At 36.5% G+C, this 12,215-nt stretch overlaps 1 protein-coding gene across 1 annotated transcript in view; it reads right to left on the reverse strand.

Annotated features, from left to right (window-relative positions):
• HEATR1 (HEAT repeat containing 1) overlaps positions 1-12,215 on the reverse strand; it is a 40,124-nt gene that overhangs the window by 23,471 nt on the left and 4,438 nt on the right. Inside the window, exons 6-19 of the mRNA XM_084514110.1 lie at positions 11,600-11,740; positions 10,909-11,120; positions 9,570-9,703; positions 8,610-8,718; positions 8,125-8,235; positions 7,570-7,687; positions 6,266-6,373; positions 5,744-5,839; positions 4,559-4,647; positions 4,037-4,248; positions 3,639-3,760; positions 2,945-3,142; positions 1,572-1,755; positions 1,129-1,277 (exon numbers count right to left, since the gene is read on the reverse strand). Coding sequence (XP_084370236.1) covers positions 1,129-1,277; positions 1,572-1,755; positions 2,945-3,142; positions 3,639-3,760; positions 4,037-4,248; positions 4,559-4,647; positions 5,744-5,839; positions 6,266-6,373; positions 7,570-7,687; positions 8,125-8,235; positions 8,610-8,718; positions 9,570-9,703; positions 10,909-11,120; positions 11,600-11,740 — 1,983 coding nt within the window. The remainder of the gene's footprint in view (positions 1-1,128; positions 1,278-1,571; positions 1,756-2,944; positions 3,143-3,638; positions 3,761-4,036; positions 4,249-4,558; positions 4,648-5,743; positions 5,840-6,265; positions 6,374-7,569; positions 7,688-8,124; positions 8,236-8,609; positions 8,719-9,569; positions 9,704-10,908; positions 11,121-11,599; positions 11,741-12,215) is intronic.

A 12,215-nucleotide genomic window follows, 5' to 3' on the forward strand; every position in this document is an offset into this window, starting at 1 on the left:
AACTTCACTGTGTGGCACAGCTTTCTGTGTTGAATATTCACACTAAATGTTATTTTTAGAATTTGTCCTGGACTTGATGTATAGACGTTACAATAATAGAGCACAAACCAAAATAAACAAACCCTGAATCATACACGGATCACTGACCATCTCAGATACAGGCCAGATAATCTCCCCACTCCTGTCTCCATCCCCCTACCTCTTCAACAGGTAGTTGCTCCACAAGATTCAATTCAGTTTTTCACACATCTACATCCAATTATCTCAGCCTTGCTCCTGTCTGAAGTTCAACGAGGATAATTTCTAATATTGAAGCAGTTACATTATCTTCTAATAGTCTCCCAAATCAATTAACAATCACTTATTTACCATACACTCTGGCAATAGGTAGCACTTTTTCTGTCTGTAAAATGCTCTTTGGAATCCTAAGAGATCTCTATTCATCAAACAGGAGTGCCCACTCAGCATCCTGAAGACTGAACATAGCTTGCAGGAACAAATGATAGAGCTTATGATATACTCTAGCCTACTCTCTTTTCTAGGATTCCACCAAGATCTAGCTTCTAGTTATATTAACTACTCTGGAGCAGGCAAAAATAATTAATAATTCTTATCTTTTTCAAACTATCCACCCTCAAAATCAGAGGTAAGCAGTACTTCAGAAGTGAAAGAAGCAAATTATTACTAAAAGTACTAAAGACATCACTAACCTCATCCCACAAACTTTCTGTAGTCTCTCCTACCATCTTTTCATTCATCTCCCTTCTAAACATGCACTGTGTTGCAGAAGTTCTTTAATTTTTTAATCTTAAAAGCTAACAAATTTCAGAGTAACCATTTGCTTTGCTCTCAGGTAGTACCAGAAGCTCTAGCTTTGCCTCAACTTTTATTGATTTGCCTCAACATTTATTGATTTTTACTCTAGTTTCCTACCACATTCAGTTAAGGTCAACTAACCAGTTGAAGCTTAAACTCATGTTTGCTCATAGCACTAGCAGAGGCACAAGCAGTATTCCATGATCAATACTCAGTTTTTCTCACCTTTCTCTAAAATTTTGTATTTCTGCATAACATTTGATGAATAGTAACTCAGAACAATAATTAAGAAAATAAGTATGAAAATAATACCTTAAGTAAGAGATTCATCAATGCTCTGTACTGAACAACATTGCCTCCCTCACTAGCTCCACAGACAAGAAGGTCAAATAGCCCCAAAAGGAGGTGCAGGTAGTTTTGGCTATCTTGATTCAAAGATTCAGGATTCCACCAAGTTTGTTCTAAGAAAAAAAAAGTTATAAATCAGTCACAGTGGATACATATGAAAAACTTCAGGAACAAAAAGAAAATAAACACCTTTATTTGAAGTAAGACAATACATTTTACTGATTTCACGGTCACAAGACATCTTTACAGATCTCCACACAATATCAACAGTGGAAGAAGATTAGGACAGCAAGGTTTGCTTGTTTCCAAAAACCTCTAAAGCATGCAAACCAACACACAAAAACTCCCCGCTTTCCTTAACTTCAAATTGTTGTATAATAGATTAAACTCAAAACATTAACACCCACCTTTTGGAAAGGATGGAGGAGGTTTTAGGTGATGAATAAAACTTTTCAATAAAAACACAAACATAGCAGACTCCTCTGCATCAACAGTCTGGTCATTATCGAGCTTTTCTATATATGCAGTTAACAAGTCCATTGGCACCAAACTTCCCTGTGTTGTTTCAATAGACCAATTTGAGGGAGTTTCCTGTGAACAAAAATTTATTGAAACATACAGTGTCATAATCTCATCCAACTGAAGACAGAATCTAGCACTAAAGTTCAGCGATTTTACATTCCTAACCTCAAAACAGGTATCATTATGAAGTGAATTACAATTCTCATTTTACATTTAAACTTGCATCTGCAGTTTAAAAATTTATAATTGCTCTTAAAGCCATGATTAAGAGTATACATAAGCAAAGTAACAAAAGGGTACAATAAAATTCCACCTAAAATATTTCTTCAAAGAGATGAAGAGTTAGAGCATTCTGTGGACGTTCAGTTTCATCCTTTCATCTAGCTCTGTTTGGGAAACATAATCCATATCTTTCAGATACTTTTATAAATAAAAACCCTTTGATGGAATCATCTGAGGTAAGAATAGCCAATTACCATGTATTGCTACAGATGTATGCAAGGAAGTGCACACAAGTAAATACAGCCCTGCTCACCTAGGTTTCTTACACAAGAAAAAAAACGAACTCTTAACATTGTTAAATAAATAAACAACAATAAGAACAACAAACCTATATGGGAAATATGCTTAAAAATAAAGCAAAACAATAAAAGCAGAAAGATGCAGAAATACTCTTCTGAACATCATTCCTGCCTGATGGCTCCTCCTTGTACCTGTGTCATCTCCCAACAAATGTCAATACAACTGCCTATGGAGCTGTGCAATATACCAAGGAGCAACACTTTCAATATTGTTCCAAAGACTTGCATGAAGCTGAAATTAATATAAGCTCTTTTTTATACTCAGCTGTATGTCCTTCTTTCCCATATTGAACAAGTCACCAAACTTTTTACTCAACAACTGAAAAATTTGGCATTCCTAAGCTCAACAATAACACATGATGCCACAAGGTAGCTGGCAAAAATGCCCCAAACTTGGTGCCAAGCTCAAAGTACTGACACACTGAATTACTTGGTGGGGTGTTAGGCTAAAGCACTGCAGTTCTTAATTTTTTTTTAACATAGACTCACCAAAGCGGTAAAATAAAAGAGAAATTCTTAGCGGCAACTTTGATTACTGTTGCCAACTACGCAGCTTTGAAAAGAAACAAAGGTAAGATTTTCAGTCCTCCTCAAGGCTTGTAAGCTGCCTGTTCCTCTGATGGAAGACATTTCTCCATTACAAAGAAATTGCCCTCTCCTAACTGTTTACATCTCACCTCTGCAGGATGACAAGATTTGAGATTTCGTATTTTTTCATCCAAGAATCGGAAGACTCTGATAGCCACTGAAAAATAACATTCCTTCATCTGTGAACCGCAGCAGCACTGAACAAGCACGGAACCAATTATATGAGCAGTTACTTTCTGTTTCACGTTGTCAGATTCTGTTTCAGCAACAAGTATCAGATCATCAACCTTGGAAATGGAAGGGCATGAAAAACAACAAAAAGTCTGTGAGATAGTGAGACTTAGCTATGACTATATAGCGTTTCATTTGCATGTCTAATTAAATCCTTATTACCTGCTATCATTGGTAACACATTACTGTCTGCTATAATGGTACCCTTTGGAACCTAGGAACACACACGCATCTGTGTCTATGAACTATCCATAGGTACTTTTATTTATTTTATTTTTTTTTGTTCCAGGAAACCTAAAATTCCTGCAATTTGGTTACACCAATAATTTCTACAAATAGGTAATGGCTTCACTTCTTCTTTTCCTTATATTAAAACAGAAATGTCTTTTATCTCTCTTGTACTGTTTTTTTTTTTCTTAGATGCAATATGCATACTTTCCGTAGCAGCTTGGTAATGACATAATAATACTATGAACAACACATATGAAGTTCAACATCTTTTCTACTAATTACCACTTGGAAATTAAGGTTAGAGAAACGTGGAGCACATACTGTTTGCAATAATAGGGAAGGGTCCCCTGAAGTCATGTTTTTAGAAAACAACAAAATCATTTCCTTGTTGATTGCTCCAATCAGTTCTGCAGGCTTGCTAGATTTAATTGCTGCTTGAAGAGCTATTCCAATGGAAAAAAAAAAAAAAAAAAAAGAGTAAATCAGAGAACACAGGTATACAAATCTCACTGGCTGCTCAGTAATATTTATAAACAGTCGGTAAAATACTATACAACTTTATTCTTTCAAAGAGCTTTTTAAACAATTTTATTTGCGCTCTTAGTATAGTAGCTTATTAATGACAGCCACTCTCTCAATTACTGTTAAGGTTCAGTAAGCATGAAGTGCTACATTGTCATAACTTATTGTCATCAAATTAGGTACAATTAATACATTACCTTCTGGCCAGCCTTTCAGTAAAGGGTGTAAGGAGCAGAGATCAGATTCTGACAGACAAATGGCCATTTTCCATTCTGAAGATTTTGAATTGGCATTAGTGATTACCATAAATGGTAACAACTGCATTACCACTTCATCCAGTAGTTCCTTTTTCTCTTTCAAAATCTCCTCTTTGACTAAAATCTCTACTGCTCGCTCCAGAACCTTGTACCTAAAAAAGAAAAAAAGTGATCTTGATAAATCATTGCTCTAGCATGTCTGCTACATGTCTTTGTTTTTTTCTCCATTTTCCATGGTTTACTTTTTCCCCTCCAGAATTCAAGTAGCATTGAGAACAAATAGGGAACTCACTGGAAATGGTACACAAATAATGAAAATTTCTCTTATAACTCAGCATATATATACAACCTAAGAAAAAGTATTTAAAGTGAAAAAACAGTTTTTAAAATATTATTGGGAGTTACTTTTGAATTTCATTTATGCAGAGAAAAAGTAGTCTGAAAAAAAAGACAGAAACATACCACTTTCCATCCTTTGAAAGATCAGCTCTCTGGAAAATATTCAAAAGACTTGATACCACCACTTCTGGATTGACTTGTTTCCTGAAAATCTGGAAAGTAATCAAGAGAGAGAAATGTAAGTATAATAAGATAAAAAAAATAAATTACTCTTCACAGTGGAAAATGTATTTATTATATCAAGAAGAAACATGGATCAAACAACACTAATTGAACTCTTAATAATAACTAAATAATCATCATTTTGTTGATGATTACACAATAAAAATATCATTGGGGTAAACAAATGTTATAAGACTGCCCAGCGTGCTCCCTTGAAATCTAATGTACAAAGAATTTATTGAATGCAGAAATACTTTGTAAAATTGATAAACACACAAAAAGCAAAACACTTGGTAATTGAGTAACAATTGCTTTCACTTTATGCAGCATCTGTATTACAAAAATAAAAGGCACATCAACAAAAGACACTGAAGTTTAAAGATAATCACTCAAATGCTTCGATTGCTATCTTTTAGTGATTGAGAATGAATGAACACACAAGACCAATTATATTACTGCTAATAATATTCTCCACTACTACTAGCAGAAGCAATGAAGACAGACTGTTACCCTAGTTGGAAACAATCAGTACAATGCATACCAGAGTCCCATCCAATAAACCCGAGCTGGCGTTTAGAACTTGGCTACTATGAACTGATCAAATGACTCCCATATGGAAAAACTCAGCTGAGCACTTCTCACTAGTGTAATGACTTGTCATTGCACCATTTTCCACACAAAAGGCAGATGACATGGCTATCATTTTTACAGAGATATATACAGGATAATCAGAAGGCACACTTTATAATCAAAGCTTAAAATATGCTTTAGTATCTACTAAACAACATATAAATAAAATCAGGCTAACTACAGACACTTTGGGAAAGATGAGGAAACAGAAAGTTGCAGTAGAGGGGTACCTGTGACAGGTAAACAATAGCCTCCTAATTTGTGCTACTTCATCCTGTTAAAGGACAAAAGCCAACAAAACCATACAACAAAGAGAGGAGTACAAGAAGAACAATAAAGGACAAAAGCTATATACCAAAGAGATAAATAGAAAAGCAATTAAAAAGAATACATTCCAGACACATATTCAGAACCAGATAAAAACCTCACCTGACTTATCAAAAGAAATACACCTACCTCCAAAGCACTGAAAGCAGACATCACAACATCTCTGTTGTCATCCTTGAGGCGCTCAAAAATTGATTCTTCTATGAAAGACTGATCAAAGCCTTCCTGAAGAAAATCAGAGAAAAAAGAAACGGAACAAAAAAAAAAAAAAAAAAAGGGTTTTAGCACAATTTATAGGCTATAATGATATATTTGAATCCTAGTGCAAGTGGTAAAATTATTGAAATTGAACCACAATAATAACAGTCTAACTTTCAACAATAAAAGTAAAAATAAAAATAACCATTAACCTAGATTTGGTTTTAGTCTACAAGCAGCTTAGTAAAAAAGAACTACATCCAGACTCCAGAACAAGGGACAATGCTGCAATGCTGACAGGAACCTCCTGAAATCACCATGAAAAACTGTCAGAATGACATTTCTGAATAGTTTTACGTATCACTTATCTTCAACTGATATTTCTGTCAAACAACTTTTAGAAGATTTCATACGCTAAGTACATTCTGTAAGTGAGAGATTCAGGACACAAACCTTTGATGTTTTGATAACATCTTTCAAATGCTGAAGAGCCAGGACTCGCACAGCTGGCTGAGGATGATTCAAACTAAGCAGAAGGGAGGTATCAGAGTCTTCCAGAAACTGAAATACAGATTTCAGAGTCACTCACCACATGTTAAAAATACTTTAAGTATATGTCAGGGTACTGGAAGAGATTCTTTCAGCATTTTTTCAGATGAGAAACCTTGACCAAAAAAGTGTCAACAGCAGGACAAAGATGTTGTATAACAGTTTCAAATTTGTTCTTCCTCACTTTGGCAGACAGTTTTTGGAACACGACTTGAAAAGTACAGTAAAGCACAGATACCTTTCCGTCCTAGAAAAACGTTACACTTATCTAAGGATTCTGAGAAAGCTCTGGTGACAATGTCAATGTGACAGACCATAGATAGAAACTGTTAAAAAGGTACCCCTGCCAGTACAATTGCCTGCACTTATCTTTTGAACGTTAAAGGCTAGAAGAAAGTCACATGGCTTCATTCTACATGCCTTTTTTCTGTTTCTCTCTTAACCCACTTGCTACTCAGTCACAGAATCCATGCCTTCAGGAAATCAGTACAAAAATTCACAAAGTTCTTCATTATATAGGTTACCATCTTTTCCTAAGTGATTTCAGTCTCTCTCACAATACTAACCACCTCTTAGTGATATAAAATAACTCAAAAAATCCTTAAACTAATTTGTTGCGCTAGTGCTTATTCTGTTTCTCTGAGTTTGACTTACTCTTCAGAAACTGCGCAGAACTCTGAACACTATATTCTTCCACCTTACTGACTGTAAGCATTCATAAAAACAACACAACAACCTTCTCTTAACTCTGTTAATGTTTGTCAGCTTACCCCAAACAGACTTGCATGGCACTGACAAGCTCTTTAAGTAAGATCAGACCTTGATGGGCAGCACCACATTGTTATCAAACAGTACACTCTGTGCACTGGCCATGTTCATAAGGAAAAAAGTTACCATAAGAGCAATCAGGTGCAGGTGGAAGTGCGTAAATTTTAATAATGAGAAAAACTCACACCCGTGACTGCTCATAATAAACATGAACTTAAAAGATCTGATAGCTTCTGGTTTTATCACATTTTTGATCAACTCATCATTGCACTTAAGTGTTTTTTTTTTTGCTTTTTTTTTTTTGGGGGGGGGGGAGGAGGGGGTGGGCAGGTGGAGGAGGTAGAGGGAGAGGAAGGAACAGTGAGCAGACCTTTGGCACATCAACCTTCTGTTAGTATAACCAGGTAAGAACTAGGATCAGGAATTAAGCTTCCACCTACCTTGTATTTGCCACAGCTTTGTGACAGAGAAATAAATTGATGAAAAAGGTTTTGGTCAGCCTGATCTGTAGCACCTTCCAGATGCTCCTCCAACACAGCATCTAATGCTTTAGGATACCTGCCAACAGACAAAACTCCAACATTTTCCACAGAGCATTATAGAAGAGCAAGTATTTCCGAGAGAAATACAAGGAAATACAAGGAAGCTGAATGCACTTTTCTGAACCAGCTATTTTAAGAAGCTTTGCAAAGGCAATCAGTCTTTATGTCTTAACTCAGATGACATGCAGCCCACTAGGGTAAATAATGAGCAGAAAAGGTAACGTCAAACAGCAAGAAGCCATGCAAAGCCAGTAGGCCTGTGCCCAGGTATGACAGTGTTGACAAAACAAAGTTAGATCAGCAAAATAAAATTTAGACAAAAATTAAGAGTCAGTTACTTCTACTGTATTTTTTCAGCAAGATTATTGTGGTTATGACACGCAATAAACCAAGATCATAGCTGACCTTATCAGCCTACAGGCTGTATATATGTCATAGGAAAATGGAACTTACTTTCTCTCAAGAAGTCTGATAAGAGGAAGCAGCTTTTGACTGATTGCATCCATTTTGGTGGGATTAGATTCAATCTCTGAACCATAGGAGATAAACCCTTCAAGAAATTTGCTAAAATTACAAATAAAAGAAAAAGCCACCATTTTTAGGTCAAACCAGTTTTCATAAATGTTATAAAACATACTGCTGAACAGGATAGAATTAATATGCATTACTTATTGCAGATTTGCTCCTGGCCTTATGTTTCACTCTGTCCCATAAATATTCCCACAAGTGCTAAAATCGTGACTCTTTCGGATTAGTGAACATTTCAGTTTCAATACCTAAGTTTGGAGTTAATTTGTAAACCCAAATAAACATGACACTAAAAGGGATGCTCATATAATGGTAACAGCATTGTCAGGATTGTCAGCAATTCATTGTTATTAAACCAGAAATGACTGAAGTACTGCAGAAAAAACAAAAACAGATCTATGTTAACTCACGAAGCCAATAGGTGATCTAAATCTTTTTCCAGTGGTATACTCTGAAGAATAGCTTCAAGATGTCTGATGTAAATATGATCATCTCTCTCCTCAGATTCTTCTTGTTCCTCTAAGAAGAATGAGTAATAATAGCAGATGAACAATAGCTTGAACATAACCTCCCCATCCTGACTAAAACTAGTAGCTGGTACAGGCAGCATCATCTGATGAGCCAAGCACACAACTTGAAGACAACAATGTTCACTGATAACTCACATACACTCTCAGTGTGCTTCTAGCAATGCATTACACCAACGTCACTGAAGTGCCAAAGGCTGCATTGCTGTCAATAAACTCAAGTATGCTATGGAGTGTTCCAGATCTGCTACCACAACCTATGCCAGCAACTTGCTAGAGCACTCCTTGGTGTCAATCTCGACGCTTTCAACTAAAGAGCTTTCCCAACCATGATTTGGCAGTTAAAACAGTCCACAGCACAAGCAGACTTGATGGTACAGACACATACCAGTCATACCTTGCATACCAGTCAGCCTTGTTATCCACGAATATTTCCAGGCACATTTAATTTACTGGGTAAACACAGATCTCTACCACTTAAACTACATATGCATTACATGTAATCTACCTAAAATTGATTTATGTATGGACTCAAATCACAGACTTTGCAATATTACAGTACTTCTCTAAGAGTAAGAAATGTAGTATATCAAAATTAAGTTACTGCTGCATATTGAAAATCAACATCTAAATCAAAGTGACATAGGTATAACAATGCCTAAAATAGCATCCTCCATAGAACACTGAAAAACAAAAAGCAACACACACTGAAGCTCAACCACATCTTCATGTGTATTGGTACAGTTTTAAGAGCAGAAACAAAATGAAAACAGCACAGCTAAGACATTTAGCATAGCTCTCTGTCTATAAGACTCAAAGTTTTAAATATATGTGCCAACTTACCTGCATCATATTTCATGATACTGCAAACAAGGTGAGGCAACAAGTAACGCAGAAGAGGAGAGATATCATAGCCTTCTGAAAGGCCTTGCAAAAGCGTTACCAGTTCTGGGTTGTCGCACAGATAATTAAACGGCCTGCACAACAGGACAGGGAAAAAAAAGGAACAAAAAAAACAAATGTAAGCTCATCTGGGTTACCAATACTTGCAAAATATCCTAAGGATTCAATTTTCAGTACTGGGTAACAGCCTCAATATAAGTAAATGCTGCAAAGACTGAAAGGATACCACTTTCTTGTTGCCAGTTTTACTGGCGCATTTAACGCCCAAGAAGAAAACAGAGCTGCCAGTCACACTGAGCACAGCTGCTGCAAAGGCACAGTGAATATCTTTATGCTTTTGAGAAGTTGGTTGTATGAGATAAAGTAATTGTATGGATTGCATGAAGAGAGATCCTCACATTGCATAGAGTGAAAAGAAGGGAAGAGAAGTACAAGCTTAATGACAGGAGATCCTCAGAGAGAAGTAAATTGCTTCCTACTAATAAGTTCCTCTCATCTTGTCTCCCTTTATATCCACCTGCCTGGATGCAGCATGATACAAGAAGCATGCCTGTTCTTAGCTTCCTGCACCTTTGTTTTTAACCTGTTTTCCTCTTCAAAGACTGCTTCCAAATATCTGGAAGGTAATTGCTGTGTTTATCCCAGCAGAGACTTATTCTACTGGAATACCCATGTTAATTTTTCTACCAGCAACCAAACTCCTTGTAGCATGCAGGATTCCAATCACCATGTTCAGCTGCATGCAACAGCACTAACTGTTGCAGGGCAAACAAGACTGAAAGAAATGAAATACCACATGGACATCCAGAAGAATACAAGACTTCTAGGACCAAAGCAGTAGTGCTATAGAAGCACTTCAGCTGTAAAATGATATGAACTTAAAAGTTCTTCCATGGAAGGGGCAAAACTACTTTTTTTCCAAGCTCTTTAAATAACCCCAAATTTGCACTACAATTATTATGCTAATTTCTTTTCCAAGACTCCCACCTTCAAGGAAGTCTCTTTCTGACAGGCTTCAGTTTTGCACATGGACAGCAATCCCTTACTGAGGGAAGTGGCAGGAGGGGGACCAAATGACAAACTCGTACGACTGAGACTCCTCAGCTGTAGCGGCCACAAAAATTTTCAAAGCAAGCCAAATAAACCTCTGAACCCTTTGACACACTATCAACAATTCTGATAGGGAGGTTTCCTTTTAATGAGAAGGATGAAAACATTCATACTATCAAAGTGCAGCTTGAGCTTTTAAAAGGAGGAAACTCAGTTCATGTAGACTTACTTTTTCCCAAGATTGTCTCCTTCCTGAGTTTGTAGAAGTAGGTTCAAACATGCTACCCCTTCCCTGGCTAATGAGGGCACTTTAGATAACGTTTTGCTTATCTGCAACATCAAGGAATGCACCAAGGAGATCTCCACTGTCACTTTCACTGTCATCTGGCAGATTATCATGTATGTTGCAGCTCTGTAGTCCTGTATAGAGGATTTCAAGCCCTAGTAAAACAGAAAAAGTTGTAATTTTGACATATGCAAATTTAAAAAAAAAAAAAAAAAAAGGTAAATTAACATACATATCATTTTCATCTTGACATCCATGCAATTACACCAGCTTTTTCTCGAGGTGTTAAGTTCTCTGCTTTTTAACAGAGCAGCGATCCCACATGCTGGCGCAAATAGGTAATATTAAAGCAGGTTGATTACTCTAACTCCATTTCCTCATTGTTTAGCACACTAAGTTTCTAAACCAAAGAGGCTCAGTCAAATTGTGTATCTATTTCTCACAGTTTCATTCTTCATGCAGAGCAGGAAATAAAGTTCTTAAAAGTGCTCTTTAAAGGCATGAGAAAGCATTATTAGTCATGGACCTTCATGTGCCTAACGCTTCAAACCCTCCCAACAGTTAGCTGCAGAAAGCATGATGGCAGAACACAGTACAGTTCATCACACAAGTAGGAAAATAAAACTTCAGGTACCTTTTGGATGTAAGGGAGCAGCATGGAGACTATGCTGTCTGTTATATTCTCTGCGGCTCCAAGAGCTGATACAATGGTGGAAGCATAAAATGCAAGAAGAACTCTCAATTGAGCAGAGTTGCCAGGTAACTCGGAGAAGACCTGGATAAGAGAAGATGAAGTTGTTGAGATATCAGAAAAAGTGGAAACACTCATATCGTTTCCCAAAAAAGAGTATGATCTCAGAAATCCAGCATGCAAGTTCCACTAACTCCTGTTGATGCAACCAAAGGCATCACCTCCCCCAGCAGAAAACTTTGCCAGTTTACTGTCCCCTTCCCCTTTTAAATTCTCATTAATATTTGAAATCATACATTTAAAACATCCATGACAATCCCCAAAAGAGATATCAAAATTCAAAGTTACAAACCAGTAGGACAAATGAGTTTATAAAAGCAATTAAGACAATGAAGTACTTTTAAACAGCACAGTATCTTTAAGTAATACAGTAGTGCCAAACTGTTTTGTCCTGGCTTAGTGGTTCTCTGCTACTTCTCACCTGAATTTTTACAAATTGTAATCTATGTAAATAATAAGACATGTTCATATGGCTTGCCAGTAAATGAGTCCTTTTACT

This window comes from Aythya ferina, assembly GCF_964211825.1.
Source record: "Aythya ferina genome assembly, chromosome: 3".
NCBI lineage: Eukaryota > Metazoa > Chordata > Aves > Anseriformes > Anatidae > Aythya > Aythya ferina.